The sequence below is a fragment of the Euprymna scolopes genome, chromosome 27 (assembly GCF_053919585.1).
Source record: "Euprymna scolopes isolate OS-2025 chromosome 27, ASM5391958v1, whole genome shotgun sequence".
Lineage (NCBI taxonomy): Eukaryota > Metazoa > Mollusca > Cephalopoda > Sepiida > Sepiolidae > Euprymna > Euprymna scolopes.
Genome location: NC_136508.1, coordinates 69095475 through 69112159, shown reverse-complemented (window position 1 = coordinate 69112159; position 16685 = coordinate 69095475). Strand labels below are relative to the sequence as shown.

The 16685-nt window shown below is 32.4% G+C and overlaps 1 protein-coding gene across 5 annotated transcripts in view; it reads left to right on the top strand.

Annotated features, from left to right (window-relative positions):
- LOC145248900 (putative thiopurine S-methyltransferase) overlaps positions 1-16685 on the top strand; it is a 113257-nt gene that overhangs the window by 78304 nt on the left and 18268 nt on the right. For all 5 annotated transcript variants that reach the window (XM_080110675.1, XM_080110674.1, XM_080110677.1 and 2 more), the window contains 3 exons: positions 83-212; positions 8774-8826; positions 16299-16373. In XM_080110675.1, coding sequence (XP_079966801.1) covers positions 83-212; positions 8774-8826; positions 16299-16373 — 258 coding nt within the window. The remainder of the gene's footprint in view (positions 1-82; positions 213-8773; positions 8827-16298; positions 16374-16685) is intronic.

The following is a 16685-nucleotide window of genomic DNA, read 5'->3' as shown; positions in this document are numbered from 1 at the left end:
TATTTTTAGTTCTATTGCACTGGAAAGTATCACAAACAATTCTTACATCATAAGTTTAATTATATTCTTATTTCATTTTCAGATTGGCTGATCAAGGACATCATATTGTAGGTGTAGACGTAGCGGAACGGGCGTTTCGAGAATTTTTTGCTGACCAAAACCTGGAATATACTGAAGAACCCTTAAAGAATATCGATGGAAAATTATTCCAGGTTTATTTTTCAAGTTGATCATTTTTGCCTTGGAATTTCTTTTTTAATGATTTTTTTTTTCGTTATAAAGGCTTGTTTTTTTTAACAAAATAATTTTAGAAACTCATTTCTTTCGTTATAATATGCATTAAACAATATCTCAAATGATTCATGTTTTGATTGTTATAACTCATCCCATCTTCATGGCCAAAACACACATCAAAGTGATTAAAGCTGGTGGTCATTTGTTCAATAATTAGTTCAGTTTATTTAAATTTGATATTCCTACCTATAGGCAATAGGATAAAAAATAAATTTATACATTAAATAAAAAAAAAAAGTTCAGTTAAAATTTCCCTGAAATTTAACTTGTAGCAATTATCGATCTAAAATTTTTTTTTTTTTTTTTTATTACATTTTCACTCCAAACAAGGCAAATTGCCACTTTGGTGTAGGGGGCTACTATCAGGGGCAACAACTACTGGGGTACTATGTAGGGATTTGGGCAGCAAGGTGTCGGTTCACGTTACACTTGAACTTCTGCACGTCAGTACTGTTGGGGAAGCAGGGACCTGGAATGGAATTCCAGAGTCTTGCGGTTCTGGGGAAGAAACTATTGGAGTAAAAACATCTTTTACATCTAGGGACCTCTACAGTGTGGGGGTGGGATCTAGTAGCCTGTCGGGTTTGTCGAGGGTGCTCGCGTCGTGGGGGCACAAGTGATTGCAGTTCGTCAGAGCATTCACCACTAAAATACTTGTAGAAAAGGCAGAGGGATGCAACATTTCGTCGATGGAACAGAGGCTGAAGCTTAGATGCCATTTCAGGGCCTATCAGGTTTGCGACTCTCTTTTGAACCTTGTCAAGGAGCGAGAGACTAGTAGCAGATGCACCAGCCCAGATGTGGCAGCAATACTCCATACATGGGCGAATGGTGGCCTTATAGAGGTACAGGATACTTTCGGGTGTTAGTAGTTTTCTACCACGGTAGAGAGAGCCTACCTTTCTTGCAGCGGCCCTGGCAATGCCTTCAATGTAATTGTTCCAACTCATGTGACAATGACAAAGTTGATCCATACAAACGTTAGCAGGTTGGCGCACAGGTTTTTGCCTGTTTGTAGAAGTGGTATTTTAGACCATTGTGATTTATCTTGGGCAGTTATATTACAGAAGCTTCCGCGTTTCATTCCCATACAGAATCGTCAGGCTAAATGCATTTTAGCCTGACAATTGCCTATGGGAATGAAATGTAGAATTGCCATAAATATATTTTCATAACTCTACTCATTTTTGCATCTGAATTTCTTTTTAATAAATATTTTATTTTTTTAATGAATATTTTATTTTTTTTATTATATTTTATTTTTTATTATATTTTATTTTTTTAATATATTTTATTTTTTAATATATTTTATTTTTTAATATATTTTATTTTTTTATTATATTTTATTTTTTTATTATATTTTATTTTTTATTATATTTTGTTTTTTTAATGAGTATTTTTTTAATATATTTTATTTTTTTAATATATTTTATTTTTTAATATATTTTATTTTTAATATATTTTATTTTTTAATATATTTTATTTTTTTATTATATTTTATTTTTTTATTATATTTTGTTTTTTTAATGAGTATTTTTTTAATATATTTTATTTTTTTAATATATTTTATTTTTTAATATATTTTATTTTTTTAATATATTTTATTTTTTTTTATATTTTGTTTTTTTTTATATTTTGTTTTTTATTATATTTTATTTTTTAATGAGTATTTTTTTAATATATTTATTTTTTTAATATATTTTATTTTTTTTTATATTTTGTTTTTTTTTATATTTTGTTTTTTATTATATTTTATTTTTTAATGAGTATTTTTTTAATATATTTATTTTTTTAATATATTTTATTTTTTTAATATATTGTATTTTTTAATATATTTATTTTTTTTCAATATATTTTATTTTTTATTATATTTTATTTTTTTAATGAGTATTTTTTTAATATATTTTATTTTTTAATATATTTTATTTTTTATTATATTTTATTTTTTATTATATTTTATTTTTTAATGAGTATTTTTTTAATATATTTATTTTTTAAATATATTTTATTTTTTTAATATATTGTATTTTTTAATATATTTATTTTTTTTTTCAATATATTTTATTTTTTATTATATTTTATTTTTTTAATGAGTATTTTTTTAATATATTTTATTTTTTATATATTTTATTTTTTATTATATTTTATTTTTTTAATGAGTATTTTTTTCTGTTAGAAAATCATTAAAGATATTTTTGATAAACAAAATGATTCTAGAAAATTATTACTTTTATTGTACTAATGGTATCCGTTCTCCATTATAAATAATACAAAAGTTGAGGATGTAAATAGCATTTCATAAAGATTTGAATAAAAGTAATGCTGTTGGCAACTCCGTCACAAGCTGGTATTTGATCAATTAAATTTTATGATCTTTGCACTTCATCTATAGATTAAGTAGAATTAATGTATTTAATTGATCGTATACAGTGAATTGTTTACAATAGATACTGTTCTTCAGCATTAAAATAACACAAAGGTTGATGATGTACGTAACATTTTATGAAAGGTTTAATAAAAATAATGTCGTTTGTCACCGGGTCACAAGCTTGTATTTGATCAACATCAGTGGGATCAAATATATGAAAGGGTCTGATATTGCAGGGTTGAAACCCTTGATGATCACAACATCTCTGATGTAGTCTGGAGTATCTGAACGATGTATTTTAAAATATATGTGTATAATTATAACTAGTAAGTTTGAGCATCTAATTTATTGAACATTTATTCTGTTTATATTATATATGCATTTATTTATATACGAGCCTGGGTGCCCGGCGTTACCCAGGTGTTTGGAGGTGTGTCTTAAGCACAAAAAAAAAAAAGTGGTAGTAGGTAGGCAGGCTCAAACCCGTACCGTGAAGGAGGAAAAGAACGTATAAAAAAACAGGAAGTGGCGAAGGTTTAAATTAAGGATAGTCAATCGAAAAGAGGGGATGACTTTCGAAAATATTGGCGAAAAAAGCAACCTTCCCTATAGAAAGGTGGCCAGTTGAGAGTGAAGGAATTAATGTTTTTAGCCAATTTTTTCATTATTTGTCGTCCGAAAGGGTCATGCTTCAAAATGATACCGATCTCATAAAAATCCGTCGCCTCTATCAAAAGTTTTAGGCATACATACATACATACATACATACATGCATACATACATACATACATACATATATGCACACATCTCCCTATACTGTCCGAATGTAGTCTTCCTCTGAGGTCATCAGATTTAAGCTTGTGTTTAGCACTTACATGACACATCAATCAGATCATGCTCATATCATTTCTTTCTATGCAACGCATATCCTCAACCCTCACTGACCAGGTTTCACTTCCATAAATCATCACACTACATATACATGCATGATAGAGTCTTCCCTTAATCGACAGCGATAACGTTCTGCTGCTTAGTAATAGAAGTGGTATTATCCTTATTACTTCCTCCCATATTTTCCTTGACCTTACCCTGCCAACTGACCTTACTACCTCAACTGTTCTACATCTACTAACTGAAGAACTCTCATTCATTCTTTCGATATGACCAAACCAACAAAGTCTCCAGTTCTGTATACATCTTATACTGTGCAGATTTAATCTTTCTTTGAGGCCTTTATTTATCCCTCTTTCTGTAACGTTACGCACATGTACACATGTGCGTAACATGTAGAAAACCCGAGGCCCCAGCACGTTGTAGCAAAGTACGTCACAAGGAACATAGGACAATTAGTAGCTAAACTCCTAACAATGACATTTATTTACAGGTACTTTCCTGAATAAAACATGATCACGCTACTTCTCTCACTTCAAATTCGCTCACGAACATACCCTTGAACGTGCACTCTATTTCCTTTTTATAGTCTTTTTCTTTTTCCTTGCCAAGACATCATTTTATACACAGCTCGGTATTTGCAAGTAGCTGTCATACGCATTCTGTTATATTTCTCTCAAGTCCATTCTTATCACTTCTTTCCATGTTTTTTCTTTGATCGTCCCCTTTCAACGAACCCTGCTACTTCAACTGTTCTAAATCTATTAACCCAAGAATTCTCATCCATTCATTCAATGTGACCATACCAACAAAGTCTCCAGTTCTGCATACATCTCCCTAAACTGACCAGATTTAATCTTTCTCTGAGGTTTTTGAACCTAAGCCTGTATTTAAGACTTGTATTACACATCCATGGTAACCATGGTTCTCATATCATTTCCCTCCATGCAACGCATGTCCTCAACCCTCACTAGTCAGGTTTTACTTCCATGTATCATCACATTGCATACACAATGCTTGATAGACACATCTTTTTGTCAAAATTAATTCAGCAAACAAAAAGTTTTGCACCTTGGTTTCTGACACGAAGATCAAGATATAAGGCAGTGTTTTTCAACCTTTTTTTGTTGGAGTGAAATCCCATGGAAACATTCCACTGGTTCATGGAACTCCTATGCAATAATTTAATTGTCTTATGCAAAAAACAGTATTTAAAAATTAAAATGAAATGATTTTTAGAGCGATTTTTTTGCCGTTGACTGTATAGTAAGAATATATAAAAGCAAACCTAACAGTGGCAAGAGAAATTAATTTTCCAAATGTTGCGAGTTTAATCATGTAAAATTTTGTATTTTTTTTTTTTTTTTTTTTTACAAAGGCATCACCACATTATCAAGGCCAAGAGGCCACTCAAGGATAAGGGTTAAAGAGTGTACAGTAGAAATTGGTCAATATAGTAATCATTAGTAATGAAAATTTGGTAAATTTAATAACTTATATGGAACGGCTCATCAAGAACTTATTTACTTTAGACTTGAACACAACCATATTGTAGTCAGCCGGAAAGCAGGAAAACGGAAGACAATTCCACAGGCGTGCAGTTCTAAGAAAGAAGCTTTGTTCATGGAATCTACGTTTAGGTTTAGGCACAGATAAAGAGTGGGGGAAATTATTGATAGTGTTTACAGCTAGACGAGTGTTTCTTGTGAAAGTTTGGCGAGGGGGGACCATAGATTGAAGCTCAGTTGAACACTTTCCATGAAAATAACGATACATCAGAGACAAACTCGCAACATCTCTTCTGTGAGATAGAGGTTGCAAGGAGGAGAAAAGGACATCTCCTACGAGGCTACGAAGTCTATTTTGAACTCTATCAAGGCAGGAAATTAAAACAATATTTTTGTTAAATATGCATATAATAATATAATAGATTTTCAGAATTGAATTTAACATTCAACTGTTTATTTGTTTCTTGTTCAAATTTTAAAATTGTGGAACCCCTGGACTGTACTTTTTTTTTTTTTAAATTAATTTTCACCCCGAACAAGGTCCAGTGCCACTTTGAAGTAGGTGGCTACTATCAGAGACATAATTTGCAGGGGCATTATGAAGGGAGATGAGTAGCAAGATGTTTGTTCACATTACACTTAAACTTCTGCATATCAGTACAGTTGGGAAAGCAGAATCCCGGAAGAGAGTGCCAAAGTCTTGCAGTTCTGGGGAAGAAACTATTGGGGTAACAGGCTTTCTTACACCTAGGGATCTCTACTGTAAAGGAGTGGGACTTAGTTGCTTGTTGAGTTTGTCAGGGGTAGTTACGTCGAGGAGGTACAAGTGTTTTTTTTACAAGGTGGTCACCATTTATCAAGGCCCGGAAGCCACTCAGGGATAAGGGTTATTGCGTGTACAGTACGTTAGTGTTGAGATTTGATAAAGTGTCTACTCAAGGGGGCGGTTCATCAGGAATTTGCTTATGTTGGACTTGAAGACATCCAGTGTTGCAGTCAGGTGGGAAACAGGCAGACGCAACAGAGTTCCACAGGCGTGCACTTCTAAGAAAGAAGCTTGTAGTTTGTCAGAACATTCACCATTAAAGTACTTGTAGAACAGGCAGAGGGATGTAACATTTCATTGATGGGACAGAGGCTGAAGCCTAGATGACAGTTCAGGACCTATCAGGTTGGCGACTCTCTTTTGAACCCTGTCCAGGAGTGAGAGACAAGTAGCAGATGCACGAGCACAAATGTGACAACAGTACTCCATACATGGTGGAACCCTAAAGTTTCACGGAACCCTTGTTGAAAAGCACTGATATAAGTGCAGAGCCGTGTGCGAAGTGACGTCCCTATAAGAAAAAAGAAAAAGATTATAAAAAAGAATGTGTGCACAAACCAGAGGACGTTCAAGAAGACAGAAGCCAAAGAGAAGGAGCATGATCACGTTTTATTCGGGAAAATACCCAGAAATAAATGTTGCTGTGAAAAAAAGTTGAGTTATTAATTGTCCTGTATTCCTTGCAACGTACTCTGCTGCGATCTGTTAGGTCCTGTATGTCTACATGTTAACACGTGTGTAAACATGTCTTATGTTACAGATACTAAACCTTATGTTTAGAATTCTTGCTCGAATTTTGATTAAAATCGATTACATGATTCTGGTTCTAGAACATGTCTAAAATTTAAGGTGTTAAACGGCATAATCACGTTGACACACCAGTTTCCGCTGGATCACCGAAGTTAAGCAACGTTGAACCTGGTCAGTACTAAATGGGTGACCATTTGGGACTTCCAGGTACTGTATGTGCTCTCCGCTTATCTCAGCATTGTTTCCAGTCGTCCTGGACTTTTCGTTGCCACTGGACCCAAACAGTGCCGATTCAGGAGACGTGTGGTTGGAGATTGCGCAACTCTTTCTTCACAATTACATGCGCAGCTGCTCTGCAGGGGGTATTCTTTGTCTTTCGAGACTGAACGGAGGCATCGTCGTAAACTTGAGAGGTCTTAAGAAGAAATTGAAATTCAGGGAATCTTGCTTAATTGATGTCTAATGAATACGGATTAAGTTCTGCTGATTAATAAGGATAAAAAATTCCTTGAACTTACTTTATCCATTCCTAACTTGCAATCACACTCGCACCTGCTCCACCCTGTGTTCTCATGGTATAACCAAAGTCGCTAAAACTAAAGGAATTGATATTTACTCATCCTCTCGGTACTCCTTATCTATGTATTCTCGGCTCTTCTTTCCTATAATAGTGAAATCCGACAGCCGAAAAATTGAGTTTTCATTAAAAAGCAATAATAACTACTTATTTTGTTAATTTCAGCTAAAAGCAGTGTTATCTACTTAACTGTCATGTCACAATTAGTTAAATATTGAAGGAATATTACATAAAACAAATATTTTCATGATTCAACGAAAACGCGTTTGCTAACTATGACAACAGCATATTCTTTTCATTGTTTTGACTCTTGAGTATATATCCATTAATATCTTATATATCTTGAGTATATATCCATTAATATCTTATATATCTTGAGTATATATCCATTAATATCTTATATATCTTGAGTATATATCCATTAATATCTTATATATCTTGAGTATATATCCATTAATATCTTATATGTTTTTATGTAGACTGATGTGGTTCTCGGTTGATTGACTGTATTTTACTGTGTCGAGAGTCAAAAAAATGAAAAGAATATTTTGTTATCACAGCCCTACTGATAGCGTATTACGCAAAAATAAGGGAAATAACTAATTATTCAAGTTTTCAGAAATTAATGCGATTATTTATGCTATTCAGTTTATGGAAACAAAACTTGCACATATCTTCAAAAACTATTTTCTTTAATAATTGATTTTCTACCTTAGTGTTTTTCGTAATTTTGGGATATTTTCATTACTGCGACGTGGAAATTAAGTAGATAGCATTAGTTGTACTTGAAATTTTCGAATTTCGAGATTATAACGAAGAAGAACCAAATTCTCTACTTAAACACACATCTTCACTTGCACTTCTCAACAAAGCACAAACAATTCTTTGTCTTTTTCATCCTACCTAGAAATTAAAGTCCAAGTGATAAAGATTTACTTATCCTAGAGGTATTCTTTTATTTGTTTATTTTATTATTTATTTATTTTCTGCTATCAGTCTCTCACATCTGTGATAATGTAACCTAGTCGTTAATCTTTTTCAACGGTGTTGTTACATTTTAATACTCGGACCCAACACGTTGTATCTGAAACAGTCGCAAGGAAACAAACAAAAGGAAGAAATTCGACTCGGCTTCTTTTCTGTTTTAGCAAAAGGCATGTGTTACCAGTTTTAAAAAAGGCTCTTGTTTCTCTATGTAGTTTACAAAACTCTACTGTCTCGACTAGTGCTTAAAAGCCTCTCATGCTGCCGCTGGCCATACGTCCATCTCATATCGGCACACACTTTTTCCAGTCCTTACCACATGTTGCATTTTTCTCTCTTTTTTTTTTTTAAATTTTTCATATTTCGCCGCGAAGTCACTTCATGAACAAGCTCGGGCATTTGCATATGTGTCATATGGCTGGTGTTGTTACAAGAACTAATAGCTCTATTACAATAATACCAAACTGATAACTAAAATTTGACAGGATTACAAATATTTTTTTAATGGTTGTATATCTTCGAAAAGCCTTTGTTTATTTCTCCTTGGGATTATATTTGTTTTTATTTATTTGTAGGCAATGGATGGAAGAATCAGGTTATACTGTATGGATATTTATCTCTTTACGAAGTAAGTAATTTTTATCGAATTTTGTGGTGTCGTGTTTTGGTTACATAATTGTAAAGGTTGTCAGAAAAACTATGAAATTTGTAATTTTATTTTCAGAAAATTTTTCCAGGTTTTACCCCCAAGAAAAGTGTTATTTCATTTTCAGAAAATTGTTTATTATTTTATTCTCTGAATATTTTCTTATTTTCAAAACATTTTATTTTTTGACAACTTGTTATTTATGTTTTTATTTTATTTTCTTGGAGTTTCTTTTTTTTTTTTTGTCAACATTTTTTGTGAACTATTTTAACATAAATAATTTCTCAAGTTAAATACCTTTTTCATTTGGATAACATTCTTTCTGTTATTCAAAATATTTCTAACCTAAACGTTGACAATCAACCATATAGCAGGCTAACCGGTATTTTCCGGAAGCCAATAACATAACAAGCATAGTTTAATATTATTTAATAAATTTCTTCCCATTCATGGCAGTGTTGTACTCTGTCCCGAAAATGTTCGATAACTCTTGGCGGTTCACAATTTACTATGACACCGTCTAAGCAGGTGCGCGTTCATATTAATTTGATTTTATGCAAACGAAATTGAATAATTGAATAAAATACACCATAAAATGCACGCGGTTGCTTTTTCATTAAAGTTTCGATAAATTTGCACGTTTTTTTTAATACGCACGTTAAAGTTATTTCAAGTTATTACAAATACACAATTATTTAATTAATTTATTTTTAATTTTCACATTTTAATTTAAGTTCTTTCTAGTTATTACAAATTAATTAATTTATCTTTATATTATTTATTTATTTTTATTTATCTGTTCAATATGAGAACAGAAATTGTTAACAATTGCCGAAATATATGAGACGAGTTAGACATTTGCAAAGTTTACTGAAGTCATTGGAACTGATCTGTGGTAATTATTACTGACCGGAACTCGATGTGGAGGGGGGAGGCAGTGGAATTCTGGGAGGCAGTCGTTCAAGCAAAAGGTGTTTAAAAAAAAAAAAAAAAAAAAGAAAAGGTGCTTGGTCGACTGATTTTATAGTAGTAGTTTGTTGTCCACCACGTGGGTCGGACTGAACTTTGCATAGCATCAACTTGTGGGTTATAAAACACCCCTATCGGTGATGTGTTAGTTGGACTTTTTTGTTTAGTCAAGTTACACGTTTCACAGTTACTATTACAAAGACAATTTGTTGTTGTAAGTAACGAGGCAATACGTTGCAACTCCAGTTAGCCGAGAAGGATTCTCCACACAAGTTAAGAGTTTCATTGTTTTTTCCTTCTACGTCGAGTTCAGGTTTAGCCGTTGAGTTGCAGAAACGCCTCCCCCCCCCCCTTCATTCGGTTAAAATCCGACAGATCAGCTACATGCTGCAGCTTCTTTAGGCCTGATACGGAATACCAGCGTATGCCAAAGTTGCAACAATCGTAGGGTTCTGCATAAACGGTCAAAAACTTCTGATGGATATGTGTGGAATTGTCCCTCAGATTCTTGCAAATCCACAGCCACTGTCAGGAAAGGCCCCTTCTTTGAAAGAACCCGCTTGCCGATAAGTAAGTTGCTGACATAAATGATCCAGCACAGAATAAAAGATGAAATCGGTGTATCGGAACACACAATAGTTGACTGGATGTCTTTCATCCGAGAAGTCTGTGAAAAAGATATCATAGACAACCCAACGATGCTGGGTGGAATGCAAATAGAGACAAATGTACCAAAAGAAGTTGAGATCGACGAGTCTCTATTCTTCAGGAGGGAATATAATAGAGGGAGAGCAAAAAATGGAGTGTGGGTTTTTGGAGCCGTAGAAAGAGGAAGTAGTCGATGCAATCTTGCAGTGGTAGAACAAAGGGATCGGGACACACTACTTCCAATTATAAGATCTTGGATTCTGCCAGGGACCAGGATCATCAGTGACGGATGGGCGGCCTACGGAAGTATGCCCAGCATGTATAGTCACGATAAGGTGCTCCACGAACAAAATTTCGTAAATCCAGTAGACTCATCAGTCCACACACAAACTGTGGAGGGATTTTGGTCCCACATAAAAAGAAAACTTAGGAGAGTAGCGACAAATGAGAATTTGTTCCACTCATCTCATGGAAGAGTTGTGGAGACAACGCGAGAAGGAGCACGCATTTCCTCGCCCATTAAATGCATTCGAGAGCAATATGCTTAAAATAAATGTTCTTAAATAATTATTTTATTCAATATTTTGTTTGTTCGTGTTAAATTTTATTCAATATTTTTCATTTTTTAATGTCTATGCGAAACTGCACAAGTACCATTTTATTCAATATTTTTTTTCGAGAGCAAGATGCTTAATAAAAATGTTCCGGTACTGGTTGCGATAAGAGTTCCCTGCCGAACACCCTAAAAAAAAAACAATGACTTCTCCCCACGCATGCGCAAAGGACATGTTTTAGTTGCCATAGTAACTAAACGATCATGAATTTTTATCGATTTTGTTTTACTGTTTATGAATATTGAAATAAAAGATTTTACTACACATTTATTAATAATATCTCACTTTTAATCACTTTTATCGACTTTTTTTTTACTGTTTTACTGTTTGTGTCACTTTTATCGACTTTTTCTTTTCTTTTTTTAAATAGCATTTTCTTTTTTAAATGTGTTTTTAGTTTTGTGTGTTGAATGAAACTTTTTTTTTTTTTCATTACAACAATAGTTATCGACCCCGGTTAGCTAATTCCGTAAAATGAGATTCTACTTTTTTAGGCGAATTTGCACCCTCCCCATGTTAAGAATGGCTTTTTAAATAATAACGTTGTTTCAGCACGGATCAATAAGTGCACTAGTACCACAAAATGGTGATAGAATAATAAATTTACTTACGTTTAATCAATGTTATTTTCGCACCATTTATTCACTTTTATCGACTTTTTATTTTTTTTAATAGCATTTTCTTTTTAAATGACTGCGTTTTACTGTTTATGTCTCACTTTTATCGACTTTTTTCTTAATAGCATTTTCTTAAAATGAATATTAAAATAATTTCCCACTTGTACAAACATTTTTACATGCGCATATAAACAACTATTTTTTTTAAATTTTTAACTTTTTTCATTTAATGAATAAAATAAATCATTTATCATTACTATGTGTTTTTAGTTTTGTGTGTTGAATGAAACTTTTTTTGCATTACAACAATGATGAAACAAATATTCCGACCCATAAAATTTTTTTTCCAATTTTGTTTGTAAATAAATATTGTAGTTAAAAAAGATTATCAAATTGTTTAGTTACTTTTCTTTTTAGTTTATTTTAATTTTATAATTTATAAATTTTTAATGGTGCGAAAATAACATTGATTAAATAAACAAACGTATGTAAATTTATTATTCTATCACCATTTTGTGGTACTAGTAGTGCACTTAATGATCCGTGCTGAAATAACGTTATTTAAAAAGCCATTCTTAACATGGGGAGGGAGTTTTGTACCTATTCTCTACTTTAACCTTACAATTGAATAAAAAAGCATTAAACTTTAATTAAGCTTAGAAATACGATTTAAAATATAGCGTGGATCATAAGTGCACTAGCACCCATTTTTTTATTAATAAATGTTTAATAATTATTTTTCTTTTAATATTCATAAACAGTAAAAACGTCGTCATTTAAAAAGAAATTATTTAAAAAGCCATTCTAACATGGGGTGGGTGCAAATTCGCCTATAAAAGTAGAATCTCATTTTACGGAATTAGCTAACCGGGGTCGATAACTATTGTTGTAATGAAAAAAAGTTTCATTCAACACACAAAACAAAAAACACATTTAAAAAAGAAAATGCTATTTAAAAAAACGGAAAAAGTCGATAAAAGTGACACAAACAGTAAAACAGTTAAAAAAAAAAAGTCGATAAAAGTGATTAAAAGTGAGATATTATTAATAAATGTGTAGTAATGTCTTTTATTTCAATATTCATAAACAGTAAAACAAAGTCGATAAAAATTCATGATCGTTGAATTACTATGGTAACTAAAACATGTCGTTTGCGCATGCGTGGGGAGAAGTCATTGTTTTTTTTTTAGGGTGTTCGGCAGGGAACTCTTATCGCGACCAGTACCAATGTTCCTGTTAAATAATTTTCATGTTATTCAATATTTTGTTTGTTCGTGTTAAATAATTTTTATTCAAAAACTTAAACAATACAATTATCATTTTATTCAATATTTTGTTTGTTCGAAAGTAATTTATTTGTAATAACTTGAAATAACTTTAAAAAAATTAAAACGTGAAAATTAAAAATAAATTAAATTTGTATTTGTAATAACTTGAAATAACTTTAACGTGCGTATTAAAAAAAAAACGTGCAAATTTATCGAAACTTTAATGCAAAAGCGTCGGGTTATTTATTCACATTCGTCTGCGTAAAATCAAATTAATATGAACGCGCACCTGCTTAGACGGTGTCATAGTAAATTGTGAACCGCCAAGAGTTATCGAACATTTTCGGGACAGAGTACAATACTGCCCCATTCATTATTAGCTTTCTTCAATTTTTCTACTGATTAATGAAAATTATTTTTTACACACATTCAGGGACGTATTTTCTATCAGCTGACTTATAAAAAAAAAAAAAAAAAAAAAAAAGGATGGTGGTTCAGAACATTTAGGAGTTATCTCCCTTTAATTATACTCTTGTTATCTCCCTTTAATCATATGATTCGGCAATAAAAATCACTCGCTACTCCCAAAATACTTGGCCTTCGGGACAAGATCAAAGTGTAGTATCTGTTCTTCATATGCTGCACTTCTATTTCTTGTTCTCTTTCGGTGGAGGAGAAATCCTTCACGACTGAGACAATTTTTATTTTTGTACCTTTTCTCCACGTTAAAAAACGACCCTGGTGTCTAACTCTGTCCCGTGGGGAGGCACAGTACTTACTCCCAAAAACCAAAAGTATAATTTCACTCCACATAGTGGATTTATAGTAAGAACAAGAAAATTGTTGATCAAAACTTGAAACTTTCAGTATCAGACGAAAATGAATATCTATTTAGTGGACACAAACACAAGAAGACAATCATGGACTTCATATGATGCCACAATGACAACAGCAGTGAGAAAACGGTGCCACAATACATTTACATTTTGAAAATTTTATTTAAGATAAATCTAAGTAAAGATTGCTGGCACTGTTTTACAATAGTTCACTGTGTAAAGGGAGACAACTTTCTTTTACTAAAAGATTCGTTCATTTTTTTTTTATCTCATAATTTAGAACGCTCGATCCAGCGACATTTTTGATTAAATCAAAACATTAAAAAAAATGAAATAATTTTTTATTAATGTAACATTAATAATACAAAGTGTAGTTTCCACACGACTACTAAGAAAAAACCAACGAACCAACGATATTTTCATTAAATGAAAACATTTAAAAAAAAGAAGCTGCGAAGTAAGTGGGTGCGCCCATCCCATCCTTGCCAAATCGTAAAATACACTTAGATATATTTTAATCCATGCAGATTTCGTATTTATTATTACATAGAAAATTCTATATTGAATATAATATTATACTTGATATATTGTAATGATTTCAGAATTTTAAAATAAAAAATGACTTGGGCAGCATTAGCTACAATCGAAACCAAAACATTTAACCCTCCAGTCACGTTCCCAACCAATGTTATTATCGAGAGATAGATTAGAAAGATTTAATATTAAACGAATTGAAGAAATGAATTGAATTTGGGCATGCGCAGAAAGAAATACAAATATATCAGCAAGTTGAAATAATTATTTTGCATTTTAGCTTGCCGATGTATGTCTTTATGCGTCATTCATCCATCCAAACAAAGATTTTACTCGTTATAAACCATCCTTGCTGTATGGTTACTATTTCCTGTTAATTTCAGTGTTATGTGCCCGGTAGTTTAAGAGTCTATTGGTTATATATATATATATATATATATGAACAAATGATTAATAAAACATGTTAAAAGACATCTTGAAAAAGAGTTAAAAACATATTTAATTTTAAAAAAGAAAGCACAAGATAAGTGGATAGTCCTTAATACGCGGATTTTCGAAGAAATACTCTTCTTCTCATCAGAGAGTAGGAATTAGCAAAATGCGGGATCGGATTTTGCATATAAAAGTATTTAATGAAACTACAAGTAAGTCACAGATCTTACTTGGTTACAAAAAAGGGTGAGGTAAGGGGAATAGGAGGTAAAAGAAAAATGATAAAAAGATTTCACATGAATGGATAGTCCGATGAAGGGTAAAAAATCCAAGAATGGTAAAATCCAAAATGGTCGAATTAAAAATTTTTTTTTTTTTTATATATATATATATATAGAGAGAGAGAGACAGACAGACAGACAGACAGACAGAGACAGACAGACAGACACACACATACATCTACTGTTTTATTTATATAAAATAGATTCGCGTGCTTATTTCGATATCAAAAAATTATAATTACTTTCCCATCCTCCATATTTTTAAGTATCTGTTAAGTTAAAAGATGGTTGTACTCCAAAGTTTATGGAAATTCATTCAGTATTTTTGCTTTTAAAGTAAAATAAAATTTGATCATAAAATATAATTATACAGGGTGGAGCGATAAAAGTGTCGCCCTAAAATAACAACACTACACCTTTATTTTTAAATTTTTATTGAAAAAATCAATTTAGGTAACTTGATTATGCAGCAGAGCTGATATCTGTTCAATGTAGCCGCCTTCAGCCTCAATCATCGCTTTGATACATGTCCTAAACTGAGAGCAAGCCTTTTCCAGAAGTGCCGGCAGGAGCTCGGTGAATACTTTGTGGATGGCTGTGATCAGGCTGGCTTTGGTGTTGTGCGAGGTCATGTTGGTGATGTTCTCGACATATGACCAAACAACATAGTCCAGCGGGTTCAGGTCGGGGCGGGGGAGGCCAGTGAGAGAAAGGTACAAAGTTGTAGCACTCCTTCTGAAGTCAAGCCTGAGTTTCTTTGGACTTGTGGGCCGGCATCAAGTCCTGCTGCCACACCCAGGGTTTGCCAGCGATCACCTGATTGCACTAGGGGATCACCACACTCTTCAGCACATCCACGTACACTTTCAAGCCAACTTCGAAGATGTGAGGTGGCATGATGTGGTCCTCACTTGAAACAACATCAAAGACCATAACTGTGGCTGGAAACTTTGTTTCATCACATCCCTGCTATTCATAGCAATCCAGCGATGCATTTTGAGGGTGTTGTCATTTGACGTGTTTACAAACAACCGACGCCATGTGCTTGTGCCAATGTCAAGGTCGAATCACCGGTGTTAGTTGAAATGTGTGCCGGTCGCTGCCAGGCTGCGTCGTCTGCTACAGGGTATCTATTCTTTACTTGATCCCATTTTTCTAAGTCATATAGTTTTTTTGGGAGGGGAGTGGTCTTCTTAGTTTTAATAGGATTAGATGGTTCTAATTTATTTTCATTTCTTTTTTTTTTTTTTTTCAGAGAAATGGAGGGAAAATTTAATGCCATTTGGGATCGTGCTTCTCTTGTTGCAATTAATGTAGAAGACAGAATTAAGTAAGTTGACATCTGCAGCAGGAAGATATATTATTGGCATGTTGAGTTCATGCCTTTCCCTCTCTACTCCTCTGCATTCATTCATTCTCTATCTATCTATCTATCTATCTATCTATCTATCTGTGTGTCTGTCTATCTATCTATCTATCTATCTATCTATCTATCTATATATATATATATATACATATATATATATATATATACATATATACATATATATATACATATATATATGTATATATACATATATATATGTATATATACATATATATATATATGTGTGTGTGTGTGTATTTAGGCAGCATTTTCTCA